This window comes from Halictus rubicundus, chromosome 3, assembly GCF_050948215.1.
Source record: "Halictus rubicundus isolate RS-2024b chromosome 3, iyHalRubi1_principal, whole genome shotgun sequence".
Taxonomy (NCBI): Eukaryota; Metazoa; Arthropoda; class Insecta; order Hymenoptera; family Halictidae; genus Halictus; species Halictus rubicundus.
The window spans coordinates 19,422,570-19,447,678 of NC_135151.1; the positions used below are offsets into that span (position 1 = coordinate 19,422,570).

Sequence of the window (25,109 nt, forward strand, 5' to 3'; positions counted from 1 at the left end):
ACGTACAAGAGAACACGCGAGCAATCGTTTCCTACGAAACCGGACCGGCACACTATCCCGTCCGACATCGTCACCGTGCGTGCCATTAAAGTCAACCGTTGGATGTTCCCCGCGTCCACTAGCCGGGCTTCCATATTCGTCGAACGGGCAGCAGGTGCGGTCGGTGTTGGTCGTTTTTGCCGGGGCTCGCCGGAGGCTGAGGCCCTTATGTGTCCGATGCAACAAGCCGGTCTGGAGGTTTCTGGCTCGCGGCGGTTCATTGAATAATCGCGGTATCAATTCCTGCGTAACCGGGATGGTGCCTGAACCTCTGCCGGCCGTTGCCCGGCCGATCGTGAATCTTCCTCGGCGTCGTCTCCGGGACATTGAAACCCGTCCCGTATGTTTTCCTTCTCGTCAACAGTTTCGCGGCGACGTCGAAGCCGGCAAGCTCCAACGACTCTTCCCGTTTGCTCCGCGACGCCGAGGATCTCTCCCAGGGGACTCGATCGTGATCACGGGCGCTCCGTCTGCCCGGGATCCAGGTCTCGCACGAAGGGTATCCGCGCGTCTGCGACGACTTGCGGAGTGGTTGCGCCGCGCCGATACGATGACGCTCCTCCACGAGTTGCCGATGATCCCTGCTAGCCCTTCTCAGCTGACGAAGCACCAGCTCGATGTACCTCAACGTCTCGCCGTTCTCGGCGATCCGTTGAGCTCGCCCCTTCGGCCGACACTTCCCGTCGTCCTCTTCGATTCCCAGCCTCGACTCGCCCAACAGTCGTTCGATCTCCGGCGCCATCTTGGAAGCACGTTGATCGACGTCCTCGCACTCCGGTTTCTCGTTACGACGGTAGCTGTTCGCGTCCAAAGGGAACGTCCCTCGCGGCTTCAACGTATTCGAGCACGAGCTCGCATAGTGAGTCTCTTCGAGGGCTCGGCGGTGTCCAACGGCGGTGTTAATTAGGCCCGAACGTCGACGGTTCTAGTTCGGATAGACCCCCTGGCCTCATACATGCGTCGCTAACGTCCCGACCGCCGAGGTGCGTTTCACTGTCGCGACGCCGCCGTTCGGGCCGCCCGTGATGTAGTGCGCCGACAATGGAGCCTAGAAATGACGGGCATCATCGTGAAATTAGTCCTCCGCTCGCAATCAGTTACGCTCTCGCGTTCAAAACGTACAATTTTGCGGATCCTCGCCCGCTGCGTTTTGTTCGCGCGAGGTGGGGGATGAAGGGAAGGGCAGCTGAAGAGAAGTCACTTGTAACTACTTGTAAGAAACGCGGGAAGGGCCGAGTTACAGGTATTTTCCAGCGAGATACAGTGAATTCTCGATATATATGTCGCAATATATGACACACCGAAGCCGTGTTGTGTTTACACTCCCCGGCGTCCGAGGCCTCTCGAGCTTCTTGGCACCCCTCTCGGGGTATACCCCGCGGTAGTGGGGATAATTCCGCGACGGTTATCATCCAGGCCTTGGCGACATATATAGAGAAATCGCTGTATTGGTTAAGTTGTCGTCGAAGCCTAAATATTGGGATTACGGGAGCACCGATGGTGGGGACAGGTGTACCCCTTGTCGCAAGTGACTTCTTTTCAGCTCCCAATGATAGCTTAGGGGAAATTTAGTGGAGGTGTTACGACCGGGTCAATATACACTATGGTCACGCCTTCGAGTCAATAGCGGAGGAGTTGTAAGTGGGAAAACTTATGCGACCGATTGGACAGCTCGATCCTTGCAAAATCCCGCGTATCTCAAAATCCTTGCTGGAGTTCCGGATTTATATTTTCAGAAAGTCCGCGATTGACTCTGTTCGTTCGTTATCCAAGGGATTGACGGTTCAGTTGGGAACTAGCCGCTGTTAACATAGTCCCCGGACTTAATGTTACCGAGACGGTACGTCTACTAAAAGCTTTGTGCTCCCGGTTAGCCAATTTGGATCATGTTATGCGTGGTTAATCCCCTCCGGAACGGATCGCGAAACTTCCCATTATCCTCCTTGCTCTCCGGCTAAGTATTCCGATCGACCGATAAAGCGATGCCAAAACGAGAAGCTGGTATCAAACGAACTGCCTGATCGGGCTGATTAGATCAACTCTGTTCGCGCAACGACTATTCCCATAGGCAGAGATTTATCGGAACTAGGTTTCAGGTGAGCGTAGGAATGCACCTGGGATATATCGCAACCGCGTCTCGGAATTTGACACACATTCACTGTCATTGTACTAACCTGCGGCCCAGCGCCGTTCAAGGCATTCAAGCTATTCATTCTCATTGCTTGCGTGTAGGGCGGTGGTGCTGGCGTCACTCCCGGCACCGCCGTGTGTGGCGCGTGTCTCAGCTGCTCCGCCGCTGACATTCTATTGTTCGATGGCAAAAAAAAAAGAAAACGATCAGACGTGTAATCAATCGGGACGGGGAGGACGGGGCGGAACCGATTTGTATCGCGACATATTACGAGGAACACGGGTACCAGAAACCTAAAACGCGAAATTTAGTGACATTTTGGTATAACTTCGAAACTATTAAAGATATCAACGTGATATTTGGGGTGTGGAATATTAACAAGTAATCTTTTTTAATGGTGCATAATGTACCATATTTTTCGTTTATTTAACACATCTTGCGCGGGCACTTTGCCGCCAAAGTCTTACCGTGTTGCATTCATTCTTGTCTTTTTTTCTCGTTTTGTATTTTTGCGACGCATGTCTATCCGATTTTATTGTAAAAACATCACAGAACCCATCGATAACAATAATCCATCAATAGTCCGTGAAAAAGGACTTTAGTCGCTTCCCGCGCAAGATGTGTTAATAGCTTCGTTTACTATTTTTTAAGTATATTTCCAAATTTAACAACTTTTAAAAACACATTCGGCTCAGTAAATATATTATTCCTCTAAATTTTTGAAAAATCGCTATTTAAATAAAATTTGGTTTAGTGCTTAAAGTGTTTTTTAGTAATCAAAGAGTCCCGACGAAGAACCCGAGAACCTATGCGCATAGCTTAGAACAATAATAACTTGTGATATTGGACGAGATTGGAAATAATTCTTGCACGATTATATAGAAGAAAGTGTGCTGAACATATTCCATTTTGTAAAATTCCATGATCTCTTCTGTCTCAGAAGATACACTGAACTAATGGACGCGGGTGACATTAAACAATAATAACTTGTGATATGGGACGAGATAGGAAATAATTCTTACGTGATTGTGTAGAAGAAAGTATGCTGCAAATACTCCATTTGGTAAAATTCTATGATCTCGTATGATACAGAAGATATTCCTTGCGGAGTGTTAAGAATTTTGAAAATTTTCTACATTGCATGCGGCATAACACGTTGAATACATTATGAATAGTAATTTTTAATCGACAATGGTAATTTACAGCTAAAAGATGAACCTTTCATTTCAAAGAAAATTGGAAGGAAAATATTAAAAAGGATCGTCGTGGCATCTCAAAGAAGAAAAGCAATTTTTCCATGAGAAAGGCTGTCTTCAAAACTTCCAACTTTAACCGTTTATTACAGAAATGGTATTTATTAAATTTCATTAATTTTTTCATATTCAAACCTGATGGACATTTAGAAAGCAATAAGCATTCAACCTAAGTCGACACGAGACGGTCAATTTTCTGGCAAAATGTCACCAAAATTTCGCGTTTTAGATCGCTGTGCGGCTTGGGCGGTGTCGATCGCGCCGGGCACGGAATCGTGCGCACAGATTTGCCCGATTAATATTAAAACTCGGCGAGGCCCGCTTCCGAGGCAGCGTTATAAATATTCAAGACGGACGATTCATAATTTACATGGCGCGCGATTAATCCATAGCAACGATTGTACGCGACCCGGCAAATCCGTTTATCAATACGTCGTAAATATTGTAACGTTAACACGCCACATTTTATAATGTCGTCGACAGGGCACCGCGTGCGCTGCCGTTGTTCCAATATTGTCCGTTCTGTCAGACGTGTCCCGGTTCCACTGCCGATTCGCGGAACGTCACGTTCCATTATCTCTCTCTCTCTCCCTCTTTTTCCACTCGTTCCCTTTTCTTTGCCGCGAGAGATAGAGAGAGAGAGAGGGCCGGATGAGCTATAATTCAATCGTCTTCGGCGGAATTCGCGCGCTCCTTTGTAGGATTACCACGTCAAAATACAATTACAGTTGGTCAAAGGTTCCTCTGCTATAGCGTGTCGAACTAGATTGCAGACTCGGTGACAGAGGCACTGCATCATCGGGGCCACGTTCCACGGAAGTTTACCTGAGGTAGGGGTTCCCATACGTCGCCGAGAAACGGGGGTCGATCGCGGGTGTTGTCTGCGGGCTCGAGGTACCGAGGTTCGCGGAACTCAAACCGATCTTCTTCGAGGCGAGTATCCCGCCCGACGGTATCCTGCTCAAGGATTCCCGCGACGCACCCACTCCTTGCGTCGTCGGCGGCATGTAGTCGCGGGTGTAGTCTACATACGGCACGTAACCATTATTGTTACTGCCGTCCTACAACAGAGAGAACAGGGGAATGTCAGCGATAAATGCAACCGACACGGCATCCTTTTCACGAACGGCACGTTCGACGGCGAATGGGGCGCACGGAATTGAATATCACGATATCCGTGCTCCACTTTCGTTAAGACTCTTTTCTTGTTTTTGATAGAGAGACTTTCCCCGCCGCCGCGAATAGAACACGAAAACCGGAATATGTAAACTGTACGGAAGAGGAATTAATCCCCCACGGGCATGACACTGGTGAGCGAGCTGCACAAACTTCCGCGTGTGCTCGATGTTAGCGCGGTCTACCGATCCGTGAATTTTACTGTGCGACCCGAAATTAGTATTCAATGCGCCCCGAGTATGGTTGATAAACCGGCGATGTTCACGAGGCAATATAAATAGCCTTTTATATCCTCCGGTACTTATTGTTGGAGGAGATTCGTGGAGTACGTATTGGCAGTATCATTTGGGTTACTCTTGGTAAAAATCAAATTTCAAGATACCAATATGGTGTTCGATGAAAGGGCGGAAGTCATTTTTCTTCAATTTTGTCATAGAGACCGCGCAGGAATAAACAAAGTTGTAAAGCCGGTCATGAGATGGTGAAAGATGCCCTTGGACCAAATTAAACTGATAAATAAACATGAACATCATATATCTCGAGCGGGAGGGTAGTTTTGGGGTAAAATAGACAAAATTTGTTTCCGGCAAAAATTATGAAAAAATCGGACAGGTGTCGAATACCTAGGTACATACACTGCAGTTAATTCAGATTTTTACGTTGGACATTTTGGCTGTAAAAGATCAAAAACCTCAAGAAAAATCGGAAAAATTTGGCATTGACGTTTAACACTAGGTTCACGTCAAACTGACGAGTTTCAACATTTTTAATTTACAATTATTGAGATTCTAAAGATAGATTCATGAGGAATTATTCAACAAATTTATTTCTTCGGGTATATATTGTTGAAAAAAATGGCTAAAAATTTGCGGGCAGCAAATTCTTGTTATTTTTTGACAAAGTAATGTAAAAGATACACCCATGAGGAATTATTCAACAAATTTATTTCTTCGGGTATATATTGTTGAAAAAAATGGCTAAAAATTTGGGGACAGCAAATTCTTGTTATTTTTTGATAAAGTAATGTAAAATAGTCAGTTCACCGTAAAGCTAGTGTTAAGCGTGACGTCATACATATTTTTACAAGATCAGTGTATAGTTATAAGTAGACTGCGGATCTTTATGCAAAATAAAAAATGTTTGCATCGATCGCAAGACACAGGAGCGAGATAACAATTTCTTTCTTACTTTAATTACTTTATTAAGCTGATATCCTTAAATCTTTTTAACATGTCCCACTGCTTTAAATAGTGGTTACCCATTTTTGTCATAAATGCACAAAATCCGCAGTCTAGTTATAGGTATTGTTCGTGTATGTTTTCAGAGTTTTTGCTGAGTCCAGGGGCATTTTTGAGCTACTTGTATTTATCAGTCCTACTTCATGGCATAAATTTAGCATCTTGATTTTTCGAGCGAGAGCTATTTTTAAATCCACCTATTTGCGGTTCAAGTGTACGGCCCTGCCTTTTCGAATTTCTTTAAATTGGTCTCCTAACGTTCTTGGGACGTGGAATGCTTTAGCAGCGTGCCTTTGACTTTATTTTGTTTTCAAGCCGCGTTCGTATCGGTCTGCGTTCATTTTCCTTTTTTCGGTTTAATTTCGGACATTTTTCTGCAGAAAAAGGAAGAAGTGAAAGCTAAGGACTCTCGTTGTAGGCAAAAGCCGGTACTACACGACAAGCGCGTGGAAAAAGTTTTAGGTATCCGGCGCGCAATATTCAAAGCAAATTGCAGAAACCGAGGCATTTATTTATACCTACACTCTAAATATAATGCGCGTAATACGACAAACTTATTCGATTACCTTAAAAATAAGAAATCAGCTGTAAAAAATAACTGTTGTACGGAACACCAGCGTGAACATTAGAACTTTGGTTATAAACTAGACTGCGGGTCTTTATGCAAAATAAAAATGTTGAATTGCAACGAACTGAAGTGAGACAGAAATTTACTTTCTTTCTTATTATGTTCAACAGATTGAAAATAATATAATAGTGTTAAATTTGTTTAAATTTTTCTAATATTTTTGCGACTTAAAATTACACCTACTAATTTTTGCCATTAATGCATAAAATCCGCAAGCTATTAATAACGAATAAAAGAGAAAACGTCGCCGGAACATGTTGCTCAGGTCTACAATATTTATTGGTTTCTGCATCGTCAGTCAATTAACAATAAACTGGTAAAGTGTATGTTCACCGAGTTTCTAAACATTTTTCCAAAAAATCGGAATTCCTAACAGTTTTACGACACTTCCATAGTGCCTAAAAATTGTTTAAAACAAGAGGTGTAGAAAGAGGAATGCCGTCGCCCGGAGTAAAGTAATAAGAGACTCGAATAACCGGGAACAACAGATTCCCCGTCTTTTACATAACAGTTATGGCAACAATGGGTTATTAATTATAAATTTCGCGGAGCATGCGAATCCCTGGTGTTTTACGCGGCGGGGATGGAAATGGCAAAAGGGATGAAATAAATTCCCAGTGTCGTCGAGAGTTCCCAATTTAGATAACACGTTTCGCCGGCGCACTCCTGAGACCTCCGGCTTTTGTCGCGAGATATGGTGGACGTAAAATAATCCGAATCTGTCAAAGTGGCAAAAGCGCAGCAGATAAATTCACTTACATTATTCTTCGGCGGGAACGACGGTTCCGTGTAATCGGCGCTGTAACGATAACCCAGAGGATTCGGAACAGGCCCGGCCAACGCCAACGCGTTCACACCTCTCGTGCTTCCTTCGCCCTCGCTGTCAAGTGCTGTCACGCTCTCTGCGTTGCTGACACTCGAACCCGCTCGTATATCCGCTTTGACATCCGAGAGGTTACTGCTTCTGTCACTCTCTCGATATCGATCCGCGTTCGAATCTGTTTCTTCTGTAGAACCACCGAAAAACAAACCAGCCGCGTCAGGAGCGAGTTCCCCGGTAGAATTCGCCTAATGTGTCATTTTTCTGAAGGAGTACTACATGTGGTTGGAATCGACTCAACCGAATTTAGCAGGCCGGTACAGTTAACGAACAATACAATCAGTTGGATCACGAGCTTCATTAAATTCGGATAAAATATGGGAGCCAACAGTCTTTCAATGTATAAAAATGTATAGAATGTATAAAAATTAACACTAGAACTACCGAGTAATAAAAGACTACATCTATTCAAACCTAATACCATTTTTATTCTAACACGTGCTTCAATGAAAAAGTTCATTCAAAAATTCTGATGAAAACATTTTTATAATTTTGACTGGTTCGGTAGTTCTAGTGTTAATATATCGGAGATTTAACGATTAAAAAATTCTTTTAGGTAGGTTATTTACGTAGGTTTACGTTTTTGCCTTCTTTCTCCATATACAATGATTTCTCTATATACGTCGCCAAGGCCTGGATGATAAACGTCGCGGAATTATCCCCACTACTCGAGAGCCCTCGGACGTCGAGGACTGTAAACATAAACACGGCTCAGGTATGTCTCCTGGCCGATACATGACGCGTGTCGTTGACGTATATCGAGAATTCACTGTACATGGAGTTGTACCACAAATTTATTTATAAACTACTTGTATAGAGAAATCTTTCAAACGAAAGTTTCGTTTAGCTATCGAGATATGAAGATCAAGTTATCGTATTATAAAATATAATATTGAAGGGTCCTGCGATTCGAAACGATATTGAATGCTAATTAGAACGGTACTGATCATTATTAAGGTATCTTTTAATTGATTTTCAGTGTAATGCTCCAAATACTGTCGACGACATGAGCGAGTGACACGTGTTCAAGTGTCTCTTTCGCTGACATACATCTCGTTAATTGTCAGTATTTCGACCCCATACACCTAAGCAGTTTTTTGCTCAGAATTCAACATTCTTTCGAAAGAAGCAAAATGTGAAAAACCTAATTATTACATTATATGGGCCGCTCGATGTCGAAGAACTATCGTTGGAAGTATTTTTTCGTACAAGTAGCGCACGAATAAACGTAGGTGGTGCAGTTAAGTGGCTCGGCCCGCGTCCACGTGGAAAAATAAAATTTGTAAAAGGGAAAGGTAGATTATGATTTCGTGACTGAAAGAGTTTCGCAAGTCGTTGTTATACACAGTGCCTGTTTGGCCGACTGATAACCGCAGCCCCGTGTGTTGGTACCGACAACGTTTCGAACAATGAACAAGCCACCGCGCGTTGCGTCGACTCCACCCTTCCAATTGCGGATTAAGCGCAACGTATCGGGCTCGTTTGCATTCAATAACCTATCCTTCATCCGCGGAACAATTTTTCCGCGTCGTTAGCGATAGATGCCGCCGATAACGGCTTCTGTCTCCTCGGAAGAACGCTACACACCGGCGAAATTACGAAACGACGAGTCACGAGCCCGGGAACAATGGAAAATTGCGCTGCTTGACTAATGGCGATATAATTCATTCGAACATGATATTCCACTCACGCATATCAGTCTCCTGGGTCTGGGCTGTCCTCGGCCGCGGCTGTTTGATGCGGTCGCGGCACTGCAGAATGAGTATAACGATTACGCCAATCAGGATCACGCAGACGACCAATCCGCCGATGATGAGGATCAGTTGCCAATCGACTGGAATCAACGCTGAGCGTCACGTTCGGTTAAAATCTTGGGTAATTAGCTCAACGAGTCAGGGCGACATTATGTTCTCTCTTTCGTGTCTGTGCGATATTGTTCCAGTGTATTTTCGTTATGACAGGGTGGGGGGTAGGGGGCAGAAGGAAAAACGATGGTCAGCTGGTAGGGGGGAGACTAAAATTTGGGAGTAGCGGCTGCGACCGACTGCTTAACGAGTCCGGCTAAATTTTACAAAGTGTACGGAAAATGTGCGTGGAGCGGCGCGTGTCGCTTAATTGAATCCTGCGGGATTTACGGCGCGACGCGTATACATCGCGTTCGCAAAACGCGCGTCTGAATTGTTTAAAATAACGAACGCGGACAACTTGCGCCAGTTACGTTCCGTGGATCGATTCCCGGTGCAAGCGATTATGAATAAAAAGCACGGACTATTCGCTTCCCTTCTCGCATCGGGGGCAGCATTTTTGCTATTCGATTCGCCCGGCTAATGCGTCCGGTCATTAATTGCTCCGTGTACCTTCGATCGGAAACGATGCTTCCGTTTTGTTTCTCTTCCGTTCCGTTATTCTTTGAGGATCGGGGAGGTAACGAAGATCCAGGAATCTCTCGGGGAACGCGAGCAAGTTTTCTATTAAGACTCGCGAGGATATCCCCGGGTGCTGAAATTAGAGAACAGGCTCTCGTGCGTGCACCGCGGCCCGGAATCTGTTTAGCCCGGAGTTTCTCCGCGCTAATGTGTTCGCGGGCTTAGCCTGTCCCGAGACAGATTGAACGAACCACCGAAAATAGAATCTAAGAGGACCACGACACGACCGTGCACGAACCTCCCACGAGCGGTCTATATCTCTTTCGAAATTTGCTCGCACGTTCCGCGACTATCCTCTCCTCAGCATATTGCAGCGTCCGCTTTGCACCGGAGCGAAGGTTCAACGTCAACCCGGCCGCTCCTCCCTTGCCCCCCCCCCCCGACGCTTCCGTTCCGACAAAAACGGGATCGCTCGATCGGATGGATCAGATACCTGGGGGCGTTTCCCCGAAAAATGCAAAATCAGCAGCGGGCGCGGCCGCTTTACCGGATCGCGGATTCCGTCATTGCGTTTTCATTTCCCCCTCCCTCCCCGCACCGTAAAAAAGATACGACATCCGCAGCGCGTCCTGGAATTTCGGTGCGTTTCCGACTGACGCGACTGCGACCCTTCTTCTCGGTCAAGGGACTCCTTTGTTCGTCAGGCGTTCTTTTTTCCGAATCGAGAGCACGCTGCCAATTCGTGTATCGCGGTTATCCGGAAAAAAAGAACGCGAAATTACGGGCTGTCGAAGGAGCGCAGGAAAGACACAGGAGTGGCAGACAGGGTACTATGGTTGTGTGTGTGTGCGTGTGTGTGTGTGGAAGCAAGAGAAAGAGAGAGATAGAAGTAAAAAACAGTTCAGTCATAATGGATATGAACTTACTGTGTGCTGTCAGCTTGATTATGACGGAATCCATGCCGAAGCTGTTCGTGACCGTGCAGTTGTAATCCCCGAAGTACGTGGATATGGGATCGAGTAGTGTGACAGTGCTGACGACCCTCTCGGCGGTGTATTCCTCCTGCACGTAGAAAGGCGTATTGTTCGACGAGAAATTGAGCTCGCGACCAGCGAAGCTCCATACCACCGAGTCCGCTTTTGGCACAGATATCGCGGTACACTTCACCTGCGAAATCGAGGAGGAACAGTCGAATGAAAAAGGCCTCCGGTTCGACGCTTGTCCTGTATGCCTGTCGGATCGACCGACGTGTACCGTGTTCCGTTCTAAACCTCGTGTATCAACGAGGAACCACCGTGACACGGCGATCGATCGAGAATAACAGGAAGGGGAACAAGCGCAAGAAAAAGAAACACTACGATAACCGTCGCATCATTCCGTCTATCGCTGGACGGTCATCCTGCCCACCTAGATTCCATCTACGAAACATATAAATGGGGCGCGATTGGGGAGTCCGCTGCAAGAGGGAGCTATGATACAAAATGTCATGAAATCGGATTTTTAACAATTCGAACACCCCCTGGTGTCTAGCCAATATTTCACACTTTGTAGCAAAACATTATGTTTACGAAACATTGTTTTCTTTATGAATTTGGTTTCTGTGCGAGAGAGAGAGAGAGAGAGAGAGAGAGAGAGAGAGAGAGAGAGAGAGAGAGAGGCACAGCGTCGCGAATGGCCATTTTAGATGTAACATTCATATATTCTTCTTTCCCTCTTCTTTCTCATTTCATGAACTAACAGAAAATTTCAATCGGTCTGAAGAAGCATGATACGATCTATGATTTTTTTCCACCTAGAATGGCCAGTCGCGACACTGTGAGCGGGACAGAGAGAGAGCTGATGTCACAAAACGAGTCCCTGTGGCACAGCTCCCTCTCGCAGCGAGCCCCTCAATTCGGTGCCGACTGCGGATACAGGGGGCCGGCATGGTTTGAAATCCATATACGTATGCAAGGGTCAAAATCTAGATAAACTGCCGCTTCAATATTGCAATGAGCAGTTTAGAAGTGGTCAATTGTGTTTCCTAAAAGTCCAATCTACGTCTGTATGGAGCCCAAATTGCGAATTTCTACCTCATCGTGGAGTAATTTGTAATATTCGGCAGAAAATTCGAATTCTGAAGCAAGTATGACGTCACAAGATGGCTGCCGCTGAGAGATTTTCTTAATTTCGAGAGATTTAGTGTTCGTATCGAAAAAAAGGCTCCATACAGACGTAGCAAAGACATGTACAAACACGGTGGTATGCATTTTTAATTGATTACTTACTTATTTAAGACGTAAAATGTCTAGAAAAAAGGCACAGGATAACATAGCGTGACAGTCAAGGCCAAATACCTGCCGGCCCCCTTAAGTGGAGGAGGCTTCTGCGAATTCAACTGGGGGAAGGCTGGGGAACCCGTGTGAGTGATACAGTGTTTACTCGATATATGTCCAAAACACAGGTCTAGCCAGGGACATGTATCAGCCAGGAGATTCTTTGATCCACGCCGAACGTAGAAGAGGGTAGCGAAGTTCTAGAGGTCTCGGTTCATGGGCCCTCGTAGGGTACACCCTACGGCAGTGGGGATAGTCCTGGGGCTTTTATCGACTATGCATTTGTGACATATATAGAGACACTGTATACCGTTTACCCGGTACGTATAAAATTTTCGTCGACCCGCTCGAAGGTCAGTCCGAGGTCCCATTTTTTGGTTTAAATTGGGGGGACAGCGGCGGACGCTTAGGCGTGCATAAGAGCGGTCGCTTAAGCGTGCGCTACTACCGGTATCAACCGGCGTGCGACCTACGGACATACCATAGGTTACACGGCCGGCGGATTTCGAGACGTCGCGTCTCGCCGCGGTTTCCGCATATATTCCATAAATGCCCGGTCCAAAATCCTACGGGCGAAGATACGAGGGTGTAAATCGGAGCCGGCGGTGTTTCCGGTGGTTTTTATGGGACATCGAAAAACCGTACGGAAAAATGAATGTCCTTCGATCGACGGTATTCCGGCGCCGGCATTGGCGTCGGCGTCGGCGTCGGCGCCGGTTCTCCGTTACCTTCGATCACGGGATGATCCGCACGTGTCGAGGTCTAAGCATTTTAAAGCGGGACGGGTAGATGGGTAGAAGGTCGATTGAAAAATCGGCAATGACCAATGGAAATCGATGAAGAATACCTTGACGACTCCCTCGTCGGGCACGTACTGAACCCTCTGCGACACGATGCTCGGCGGCGCTCGGATGTAGATGTTCGCGTAGCCCGTCAATTCCGGAAAGCCGGGCACGTGAGCTTTGCAGAAGTACCGTCCAGCAGTCTCGTGATTCACAACGACGCTTATGTTCGGGGTAGAGGCGACATGTCGCTCGGAGTCTTCATGGTACCAGCGTATCTCCGGAGTCGGGTTCCCATCGACGTCGCATTGCAAGATTTCCGTGGAGCCGTATTGCGTTTCTACGGAGACCGGTGGGTGTCGAAACTGCGGCCCGTCTGCGGAATTCAATTTTGACCTCCGGCAATCCCTCGAGATTGATACGACAGTGTGGCAAGCGAAGCGAAAGATAGAGAGAGAGAGAGGGGTGGAGAGAAAGTGGAAGGGAGAGAGAAAAGAGGCCGAGATAGAGGGGGGGGGGGAAGAACGCCACGAGATCGCTTCACTACGGGCGCGTCTCCGCCGCCATTTTCTACAACGTTACGCGGGATCACGTTCGCCGTTCTCGGCCTGGAAAAGGCAACCATAAATCGCGAAGACGTTCCAAAAATACACGGACAAATGCTCCCTGAAGAGGTCCAATTTATTCTCCTCCTTCCAGGTCTTTTTGACAAGCGTGATCCCGAATTTCGCTGATGCTCCGCGCGAAAAGCTCACGAAACTGGATCCCCGGCTAAATAGCCGGGCGGAATGGTATCGGAGTGGCCCGGACGGACGGGCGGAGCAGATTATAGAAGAAAGAATGAGTCAGCGAATAGTAATGCGTAGACTCAGCCTCGGAGCACCGTAAAACTCTGCGTCTGTGCCGTGCGCGCAAGAATTCAGTAATTCTATTGTCGAGCGCGGCATCATCCGCAGAAATTATTCCGATTTTCCGAGCCGAAATTTTCGAGCTCGCAGGGCGGCCACTCACAGGTTATATCCAAGGTTTCGGTGTCCTCGCTTTTGCCGACGTCGTTGTGGACCTCGCACTTCACGATGGCGTCGTGAAGATCGCGGGTCGCGTTGTGGATGATCATGTCTATGGTGTAATCCCCGATGACCTTCTTCTCGTTGATAAACCACCTGGGGAGAGGGGCAGAAAGAGGATAGGCCGGTGAGTGTGTGTAATTGCACGATAATATGCGAGGCTCTACGGCAAAAAGAGGCCACCGGCGGTCGACCAGCCAGCGGTGAAAAAAGCTCGAGGGATAATTATGCATTTTTTAATATTCTCTGCGCGGCGCGGCGCGACCCGGCTCTTTTTCTCTTTCCGCCGACATCGTTCGCTCCTCGCTCCGTAATCCGTTTTTCCGAACCGTCTCCGTACATCTGTGGTCGCCGAACAAAACGGTAGACGAACAAAATCTGTCGCATTCTTGAAAAAGTTGGTCGTACTCGAATGTGAATTTTAAAAGCGATACTTCGAACGAAAGGAGAATATATTAACGTACGTCGAATTAGCAGTACAGTGATTTCTCTGTATATGTCGCCAACGCCTGGATGATAAACGTCGCGGAATTATCCCCACTACCGCGGGCCATACCCCTTGAGGGGCCAAGGACGCCGAGGAGAGTAAACATAACTCCTGGACGATCCGCGACGCTGGCAACACCCGTGTTGTTGACATATATCGAGAATTCACTGTACTAAACATTTCGCGTGCATCAAGTAATCTACCTAATGAAACGAGACCTGAGTAGCCAAGCTTTGTCGCAGCAACTATTCTTTCATCATCTTGCATGATCGCGAAGTTTAATCAAATGCACCTTGCTGCATCGGCACAAATTAATTAACATGTTCACAGTCCAGTGATCTATATAGAACGCGATGCGACTATATGTACATAAAAAGTTCACTAATTGCGAGCGATCGATGCTAACGAGTACTACAAGCATAATTGGCTAAGGTTCCATTTTGAAATTAACGAAATGGCTAGACTGCGAGTGCTATTAGTAGAATTTTATTTTCCATAGAAATGGACTCCGCGGACATGAAATTAATTAAAACTATATTAAATTCTATTCACCTTTCCATGCGCAGAAGAAAGATGTCAGAGAATGTATTGATACAGTTTTTTCAACGGCATTCAATTTCTCGTTATGTGGCATATTCGTTCCAGGAGGTTATAAATTGTGTATTTCCCAGTTTCTTTGTTTCTAATTCTTAACTCTTAACCATTTGTCCTAACCGCCTACTCCCAATTGCTCGGGCCACAATAAACAAGAAGGTCGGTCACGCGCCGAGCCCTTTACCTGTTTAGTATACTGAGTATACTATACTCGCGATATACAGTATATCGCGAGCCACTAGCCTAACTCGTGTTGTTTACGTTTGGTCCGAACGAGGTACCACGGGTCAGCCTCGAGTTTATTGTTCTTGGGCTTAATTTCTTACCACGAGTCTCACTCGTTGTTGTAGGACAAGGGGTTAACGGTCGGTAAGTCACCTATCACGTGACAATAGTACTTTGTCGCTGTGGTCGTAGCGTCCAATAAAGGTTAATAAGGTATACAGGGTGTCTCAGGAATAACATTTCACCTGTCGCCTCGTTCTTGAAAAAAACTCCATTAAAATTTCAGTTTGAGTCTGTAGGAATCTACGGCAGCAGTTTGTAATCGCGACATCTGTTGTTTGTAAACATATTTCAATAACCACCCGACTCTATGTCGCACCGGTTCCTTCTTCTCTGATAGACCACCGAATAGGACAGACGTGCGAGCTCACTCTGTACCCCAGATTACTATCATATACATTGCAATAAAGAAAAGTTTGAAAAACATTTTTTTTTTTTAGTATTGTCAAGGTCGACTTCATTTTTTTAAATGGAATGTGCCATTTTTTATACCATAGATCGATAGAGTATCAAAAACTGAGTATAAAAGCGTTGACCTTCATATGTCCTAAACTTAATAGTTAACGAGATATTGTCCAAAGAAGAAGGAAAATGATTTCGAAAACTGATCAACTTTTGTTGAAAATATTTTTTGTCGGATTATCGCAAGTAATTAAAAAATCGTGAAAACCGTTACGTGGGACACCCTGTATATTTCCACTTCTCCCTTACAGGGTCATATAAATCCAAACACAGCGGTAAGGTTCAAGAACTCATTGCATCCGGCTTAAAATTAGAGGACTCGGACGGTGAACACGTTAATTTAATTAATTAATTTTCAAATCTGGACCGTTGGGCGACTTGTACGCCGATACTGAAGATAGTAAACGTGTCGGAAAACGGTGTGCGAGAGTACAGAAACTCGCAGCGGGATTGATGCTCGGAATTGTAAATCGCGAGAAAAACGCGGGACGCCGCGACGCGTCGCGTCGGAGCCGCCTCGCACGCCAGTCATTTCTCTGGTCGATCGATACGAATTTCCGAGTCGACAAAAGGAACAAAGACGGGAAAACGATAACCTCTCGCGAATTAGTTCCGGGAGTAGCGTCCCCGGAGCTATCTTCCTCGAGATCATAGTTCACGCTGGTCCCGGGGAGCGCGCGACGCGACGCGACGCGGCGTTGTCGCAAGATTTATATCGCCAGGCGTGGCGCGATCGATGAAAAGCGCGGCAAGAATCGCTTCTCGGTCGATAATAAACGAGAAGAACAGTTCTTTCGGACGTCTAAAGAGGTCGAAGAGGCGGACGGGACGGAACAAGCGGCGAGTGTCGGCGGGTTCGTGTATCTTTCGGGAAAGTATCCGGGCGTGTTTCGCGCCCTGCCCATCGTTACGACAGACTTCCATCGAAGCCGCGTCGCTAATACCTATCGCATACTCGGCCGCGGCGCTGCGTTTTATTATTTTGCCCGGGATTAAACGACGAGAAGTTCCACCGTAAACGAGTCTCGATCGCGGCGGGGGTCGCGTACGTGTGTTGGTTTTACGACTTCGATTTGACCCATAAAACTTCGACGCTGCGACGAAAGTTGCGCCGCTTAATTAAACCCCGTTTACTCTCTACCTCTCTCTTTACCCTTCGCGGCGCGCTCGTCCTCGATACAGGGGCCACGGCACGAAAGCGGACCATTCACGTGACTGTCGTCCGCTTTCGCTTTCATTCCGAGATCTTTCAATCGTTGGAACAAAACGCAACAGAGAACGCGTGCGCGCACACACACACACATTCACCCCCAACCCCCGAGGACTCGCGAAACCATCGGAGCGGGCAACAAGACACAACGCGTAATGCGACGCACGACCGGTTAACATTGTCTTAAACTTTACATTGTCCCCCCGCATTGTTAAGTGCATGAATTATTCGCTTGCTCCGTGCCGCTACCGATTGCTCGCTAATTCCCCTTTTGTCCGCTGTGCGCGAGCCGTTTCCCGATAAAACAACGCTTTCGTGCTCGCTAAAAACGCAGGAGAATTGCGCGAGCTACCTCAATTCCGGAAATCCACGCGGCCCGTTCTCTCCGGACGCTATTTCCGCGAGTCTAGTCTTTCGTTTATCCGTTGCCCGGCACAGCAGAGATCCAGACTCTTTTTTCAACGCCGAACGGACACGAGTCTCCACGCTCTTCGTCTAAATGTCACTCGACAGAACCACGCAGGTGACTTATATCGAGAATTCGCAGTAATTCCAAAACAAAGCGTTTTGGCACGAATTGCTAAAGGAAAAAGGTGCTCAGAATTACCTCGGGAGTCATCCCGTTCGGTTTTCGTAGGCTCTTTCTGGGACACCCTGTATAAACGCAGGAGAATCAGGGTACAGTTGTACGTATAATAGGAGCAATGAGCGAAGAAACGTCTGCGACTATTGTCAAAGATCGGACGCCCCTGCATGCAACTGACTTATATCGAGAATTCGCTGTAATTCCAAAACAAAGCGTTTCGGCACGAATTGGTAAATGAAAAAGGTGCTCAGAATCACCTCGGGAGTCACCCCGTTCGGTTTTCGTACGCTCTTTCTGGGACACCCTGTATAAACGTAGGAGAATCAGGGTACAGTTCTACGGATAATAGGAGCAATGAGCGAAGAAACATCTGCGACTATTGTCAAAGATCGGACGCCCCCACACGCAACTGACTTATATCGAGAATTCGCTGTAATTCCACAACAAAGCGTTTCGGCACGAATTGCTACAGGAAAAAGGTGCTCAGGATTACCTCGGGAGTCATCCCGTTCGGTTTTCGTAGGCTCTTTCTGGGACACCCTGTATAAACGTAGGAGAATCAGGGTACACTTGTACGTATAATAGGAGCAATGAGCGAAGAAATGTTCTGGCTGCGGCTATTGTCGAAGATCGGTCGCCCCCGCACGCAACAATGTATCGAGTCGCAACTGACTTATATCGAGAATTCGCTGTAATTCCAAAACAAAGCGTTTCGGCACGAATTGCTAAAGGAAAAAGGTGCTCAGGATTACCTCGGGAGTCATCCCGTTCGGTTTTCGTAGGCTCTTTCTGGGACACCCTGTATAAACGTAGGAGAATCAGGGTACACTTGTACGTATAATAGGAGCAATGAGCGAAGAAATGTTCTGGCTGCGGCTATTGTCGAAGATCGGTCGCCCCCGCACGCAACAATGTATCGAGTCGCAACTGACTTATATCGAGAATTCGCTGTAATTCCAAAACAAAGCGTTTCGGCACGAATTGGTAAAGGAAAAAGGTGCTCAGGATTACCTCGGGAGTCATCCCGTTCGGTTTTCGTACGCTCTTTCTGGGACACCCTGTATAAACGTAGGAGAATCAGGGTACAGTTGTACGGATAATAGGAGCAATGAGCGAAGAAATGTTCTGTCTGCGGCTATTGTCGAAGATCGGTCGCCCCCGCACGCAACAATGTATCGAGTCGCAACTGACTTATATCGAGAATTCGCTGTAATTCCAAAACAAAGCGTTTCGACCCGAATTGGTAAAGGAAAAAGGTGCTCAGGATTACCTCGGGAGTCATCCCGTTCGGTTTTCGTAGGCTCTTTCTGGGACACCCTGTATAAACGTAGGAGAATCAGGGTACAGTTGTACGGATAATAGGAGCAATGAGCGAAGAAATGTTCTGTCTGCGGCTATTGTCGAAGATCGGTCGCCCCCGCACGCAACAATGTATCGAGTCGCAACTGACTTATATCGAGAATTCGCTGTAATTCCAAAACAAAGCGTTTCGGCACGAATTGGTAAAGGAAAAAGGTGCTCAGGATTACCTCGGGAGTCATCCCGTTCGGTTTTCGTACGCTCTTTCTGGGACACCCTGTATAAACGTAGGAGAATCAGGGTACAGTTGTACGGATAATAGGAGCAATGAGCGAAGAAATGTTCTGTCTGCGGCTATTGTCGAAGATCGGTCGCCCCCGCATGCAACAATGTATCGAGGCCGGTTCGGGTCGCGTCGCGGTGTACGGCGTCGAATATCGATTATCACCCTCTTGTTCGCCAGCAGTGATACGAGCAACCGGAGCCGGGGACTCGCGTTATTCGCGTGCTGCCGCTCACCTGTATTCCACGTTCGATGGATTGGCCTCGGCACGACATCTGAACCGGAGCTCGGTTCCCTCGATGATGCGGCCATTCTTGCTCAGGCCAGACCGGATTCTCAGAGACACTTTCGGCGCGTAGCGAACCTGAAAACCGAGATACCGCCGTTTGATAGGGCATTACACGGGATGCTCGAAACGTCACGTCACGCGAGCCGATGCTCAAACTTTCATGAGCATCGTCGCGTCGCGTTGCGTCGCGGCGCGATCGATCCCTGGAACGTGGCGGCTGGCTCGCGTGACTGCTGGAGTGCCCTCGCGTACTTTATTTTCCGTCGTACGTAATTCCTCGGCAATTAATATCGCTCGGTGACAAGTTGTTAAACGATGTCCCGAAAAACGAACTGCGGCAGACGCATAGGCTCTGCCCGCTCATCTATTCTTGGCCTCCATCGTGATTATCCAACTTTTGAAAGTTACGCGTTAACTCCACGATACCGAGATAATTTCACTCTGCCAAACGTTGGCCGAATTATATTCAGTTCTCGACACTAGAATTACCGGATCAGTCAAAATGACTTGCTGCTAGTTTCTTTTTTGTGGAAATGTTGAAATTAGAAATACGTTTTCATAAGCAAATTTTTTAATCAACATCTCTGTCGAGATACATAAACAGAACTGGTACGAAATCTAAACGAATGCAATTGTGTTGTTATTATCAGGCAATGTATACCAGTTGCATCTAGTCTTTTTTTTTCTTGCTCACTTGTATTATTTATCCGCATTTCTAGTTTAGAAGTTCGAAAGGTCAAGCACGAATTCTTCGCCATTCTCAGGCTCGTTAGCCATTTAATGACTATTTCAAAAAACCGAGCCGCGGGTCTGGAGGAGCTGTACTTAAGTGGTCGGCCATTATCGTCATGTAGTTCCTGCTTTATTTTTTTTCGAAAGGTCATTAAAGGTATACTCAATAAAAATACTGTTAGAGGAACTGAGTCTCGCGTTCGCAGCATTAGTACAGTGGAAACACGAACGCGGGGTAATTACGAATGTAAGTATGTTCGATGGGAATGAACAATGTTTTAGCATCTGACAGTTTAGGGTAAAGACCAACTTTTTTTTTAAACAAAGAATCTGTAAATATAATAGCATAGATATAATAGAATGATGTGACTGGTCCCTTGAACGGTCAGGTAATTTCTCCGTTTGATCGAATGGAATAATGCATCTCGTTTTAGTGCCAATTAAGGGTCAGAAGTAGCTCGCTGTCGTAAGACGATTATGCCCGCGGACCAGTTTTCGGGACAGGTCGTTAATTATTCTTCAGCTCGTTACCATGACTCCGCGCCGGTTTCACGCGGTCTGTGTTAATCTCGTTCCTTCGTTCGAAAAATGGGTTGTCGAGGAAAATGTGCAAAAGCTCGAAATCCCTTTTTAGCCGGGATGGCCCAGTTTTCCGGGTTCTCTGTTCTCCTCTCGTTCGACTCACCTCGACGCGCAGCTTGGCATTCTGCGGCGTGCGGTCGGCCGCGTTCTGACTTTGGCACGTGAACGTCGTGTTGTCGTGGTCCTTCCGCGGCATCACCCTCAGGACGGATTTCACGGTGTAGAGGGGGCCGTCGTCGAACAATTCCTTCGTCATCTTGATACCGTTATGCAGCACGTTCCCTAGGCCGTCGATCCACGTGATCTGCAATCATAGAACAACGAACACTGTTAAACTCAATTTCTTCTACAGGCTCTCTCTTTTCCCCAAAATGTCAAAATATAGATCTCCAGAACGCGTCAGACACAGGACCGAATAACCGGACTGCGAGTCTTTATGGAAAATGAAATTTTTCCACCGCAATTGCAACAAACAGGTGTTGCGTACAAATTTATTTCCAATTTTGACAGTTTTAACCCTTAGCACTCGAATGGCGCCACTAAAATATTTTTCTTAAAATATTTTTGCACCATTGCACCATCTTCGTACGTATAACATGAAAAATATACACATGGAAGGGTAATATTCTAGGTCGTTTCGTTTTGGAGTTAAAATAGAATGAGGAATAAAATTGTTCGTTCACTTTCGCCCGGATTTCAACGATCGCGTGGTCGTTACGTTTTAAAAATTCACGTTCGGAGCGACGCAACGCAGGCAACTGACATCTGATCCTGCAGGATAATTTCTCGACGTATCAACGCAACCCTCCCGGGGCCGCCATTAAATTTGTAATTCTGCCGGGACTTTTTTCCGAGTAGAGTTCCCATCTTGGATTTCTATTAGCATGTAATTTCCAGAAGATTTTCAACAAGAAATCTGTCAGACTTTGAGGGGAGCTTATCAGCCGGCACAAAGAGTGCATCAGGGGTCGAGCGAATCTCGTTGGAAGTGGAAACGGGCTGCGCATATCGGAAGTTATTTCATTATAACAGACGCCGTCATATTTTATTCAATAATTCGGCTACGATCGATCTTCGTGATCGGGTTCGGAACGGCTAGAGAGAGAGAGAGAGAGAGAGAGAGCAATGGATCATGGGACCGGACTTCATCTTGCAGTTCCGCTCTCTGCACTTTCAAATTTTCCCCGGAATTAATACGTTCCTCGCGTCCCCTGATTGAAAATTCATCCTAGTTACGAGCTTGGACCCGGACCTGGAGGCAGCGTGACGTCTTTCGTCCGAATCGCGGCTCTCGTTTCCGGCGACATCGATCGACGGGACCGAACCGACCGCGAATCCTGTTGTTCGAATCATTCTCCGGTCAGTTTCGGTCGGATGGCCGTGCGCGGCTCGGTAGGCTCGCATGGAAATCGATCTGATCGACTCTAATTAGAAATTTCGCGACACGAATGCGACGCGGCCCGGCGTTAATAATGATGTTTCCGGTCAGAAACGCCGCAGCCCGCTCGTGGCTTGAATTAACCAACGACTTGATGCCCCAGGATCGGAAACTATCAGCGAGCACTTAAATAATTCGAATGCTCCTTGGTCCTCGTAGCATCGCCCGGATACAGAGTTGCTATTAATATTAACATTCCTACATATTTTTAATCCGTGAACTTTACGGAAACAGGAAACCTATCACGGTCAAAATGACCGGTTTTCTGTTTCACAGTTATTGAAATTATAAAAACGTTCTCATAGGAAATTACTGAATTGACTTCTTTAATTTCTTGGCAATCTTCTCTCTTGTATAAGACGATTCACCTTTATATGTTTTCCGGTTGGTAGGTTGAATGGCACCTACTCATTTTTGCCATGAATGCATAAAATCCCCTACGTTTTCGGATATGCAGATTTCGAGCAGTACCAATGACATTTTGATATTTCAGATTGATTTGTAAGTCGATCATAGTGCCATAATTTCAGAAGCGTCGAGTGAAATATTCGTTGCAAACAGAGTTGCACGGATCGGTAACGAGATTAGAGCAAGACAAGCCGGCGGAGTAACAAAAAAAGACCAGGTACACAATTCCCGGAGCGACGTTAGCATATTTAATGGTCGGAGCTAGAATTTCGCATCGATTTTCCACGCGTTCGATCACCGTCTTGTCTAATCACTGGAATTAAATGGGATCGAAAGGAAAACGAACAGCCGGAGAGCAGTTGACCGGCAACGTTTCCAAAGTAAACCCTGAAAAATCGAACAGAGCCTGTTACGCGATCAGCAATCGAGCACTTGCTCCGCTATTCAGATAATGGAAGTGTGCTCGGCGGAGAGCGAAACGCCGAAAAAATCTCGCTATTGCTGGCTCGATGAGCATCGACGCACACGTGCAGACCACGGATATTCTCCTCGCAGCTCCTCTATTATTCGTCTAGCCGATCCCCGAGCGTGTGTACAGGGGTATCGGCGGGGATGCGTGCGGTCGCGTTGCGTTTGTGCGCGAGCCCGTTCCCGTATATGTGTGTGTGCATACACAGAGAGAGAGAGAGAGGAGAGCGAGTTGCTGCTCCGCCGTGGTTGCACCGACGCGAATCGATCGTATCGTCTATAATTAGGCATGCTGCATCAGTGCTTCTGCACTCTCATATCACTGCGAGTCTCGGCTCGCCGCGCTCAAGCACTATTTACAATACTCGCTGGGACGCGTATAAACGTCAGCGCGCGTTGTAATTTTAATAAACGCGCGGTGATTACGTTGAAGAAGTCGCCCAGCCGAGCCGCTCCGCTCCGCTCCTCCCCGCTCCGCTCCGCTCCTCCCCGCTCCGCCCCGCACCGCTCCGCTCCGACCCGCGTCGCATCAGCCAGGAGAGAAGGAAGGAAAGGAAAAGAAAGAAACGTTTCCTCGGGTCCGGGCGGACGGCCTTTGAAATTTCTTTTCCTCGCCCCGATGAATATTCGATGAGCGCCCTCTACCCCCCGACCGCTCGCCCACCCGACCGACCGACCGACCGACCGACCGACCGACCTCTCTTTCGCCAAGGAAGAACTTTACTTGCACCTCGGCTCGGGGAAAATATACGTACTCTCCACTCGCGCCCACACCCTCGGAGACCCGACCGCCTCGAGAACGTTCGTCGACTTAATTCCAGCTTCGTCGGCGATTGCGAGGGTGGCAATCGCGCTGATGGATCTTCGACTCCTTCTGGACATCCCGGAAAATAATAGAACTGTTCATCGGGAGCACTGTATTAACTCCGCTTTTGTTCGCCCGGATTCGCCCGGTGTCTCTCCCCCGGGATCCCTTGTTTTCCGACCGGGCTCGCTGTCTTTATCTTTTACTTTCCAGTCAGAAATATTTCCGTTCGATGCGTCTATTGTCGCCAGCCACCGACAATGGCGCCGTTTCATCCCCCGGAAATTCGTCAAGTCTAACGACATACTTTTCGAATTCCAAGTCGAATTTATTGGGGATCTAGGATACTGTAGACTCACAGTTCTCTCTCCCCCTCTCTCTCTTTCTCTCTGTCTGTGTGTGTGTGTGTGTGTGTTGGTCCGTTGCCAGTCGCTCGCAGTCGTCATATCCGACGGAAATAAATGAATTTTTTTGCGACGTCGCGGATGCGGACATCGTTCGCAGGTTTATTAATTTTCCACTGTAATTTCGACCCCGTTCAATTGTTGCACGGCATTCGTAATTGCCAGGCTTTACGTAAGAGGTGATATTCGCGAGACTCTGGTCGAGTGGAGAGTTTTATTTTTATTTTTAACACGGGAGTAGTGCACAATTTTAAATCTCGGCGAAATTGTTGGGCAACTATTGATTTTATGTCGAGAAACGTGCTGAATGTTTAATCGATGCTATGTAACCTGTGCTGACTTTTAAAAAATACGTATTTAGAATAATGAACGATAAGGAGTTATTAAGAATGTCCGAGATTGACCTGCACATTAGTTCATCAACGCCACGCAAGGAGGAATACAAAAATAATAGTGAGAGGACTAAAGGAGACACGGTAAATAGAAAATATACAGTTCTCGATGTATGTCAACAACAGGGGTCATGCCAGCGTCGTGTATCGTGTTATGTTTACACTCTCGAATAACCCGCGGCAGTGGGGATAATTCCGCGACATTTATCATCCAGGTATTGGCGACATATATAGAGATATCACTTTACCGTGAAAATATATTTCTATAATTCTGTTACATTTCTAGAAAATAGAAGACATACCGTGGCAATATACTATTTGTTTCAAAAAATTACGTCGCTATCACCAAGAATTTGCAACAGCAGTCGCAGCACGAGTTTTCATATGCAGGAAAAGTGATTCGGCTTCACGTAACGCGAGATAATATTCATATTCGCAACAACCTCGCGTTTCTCCCGCTATTCTCTGTGCACAGAAAATCAAAAGTTACCGATTCAAGGACTGGTTTCC

General features: G+C 46.9%; 1 protein-coding gene across 2 annotated transcripts in view; it reads right to left on the bottom strand.

Annotated features, from left to right (window-relative positions):
- Nucleotides 1-948: 948 nt before the first annotated feature.
- Nucleotides 949-25,109, bottom strand: part of LOC143352922 (irregular chiasm C-roughest protein) — a 304,492-nt gene continuing 280,331 nt past the window's right edge. The window contains exons 5-14 of one of the 2 annotated variants that reach the window (XM_076785958.1): nt 20,788-20,988; nt 19,318-19,445; nt 13,820-13,971; nt 12,874-13,184; nt 10,638-10,878; nt 9,036-9,179; nt 7,225-7,472; nt 4,249-4,484; nt 2,214-2,343; nt 949-1,087 (exon numbers count right to left, since the gene is read on the bottom strand). In XM_076785958.1, coding sequence (XP_076642073.1) covers nt 989-1,087; nt 2,214-2,343; nt 4,249-4,484; nt 7,225-7,472; nt 9,036-9,179; nt 10,638-10,878; nt 12,874-13,184; nt 13,820-13,971; nt 19,318-19,445; nt 20,788-20,988 — 1,890 coding nt within the window. In that variant the 3' untranslated portion in view covers nt 949-988. Of the gene's footprint in view, nt 1,088-2,213; nt 2,344-4,248; nt 4,485-7,224; nt 7,473-9,035; nt 9,192-10,637; nt 10,879-12,873; nt 13,185-13,819; nt 13,972-19,317; nt 19,446-20,787; nt 20,989-25,109 lie in introns of both variants that reach the window. The other variant, XM_076785957.1, reaches the window with a different exon arrangement.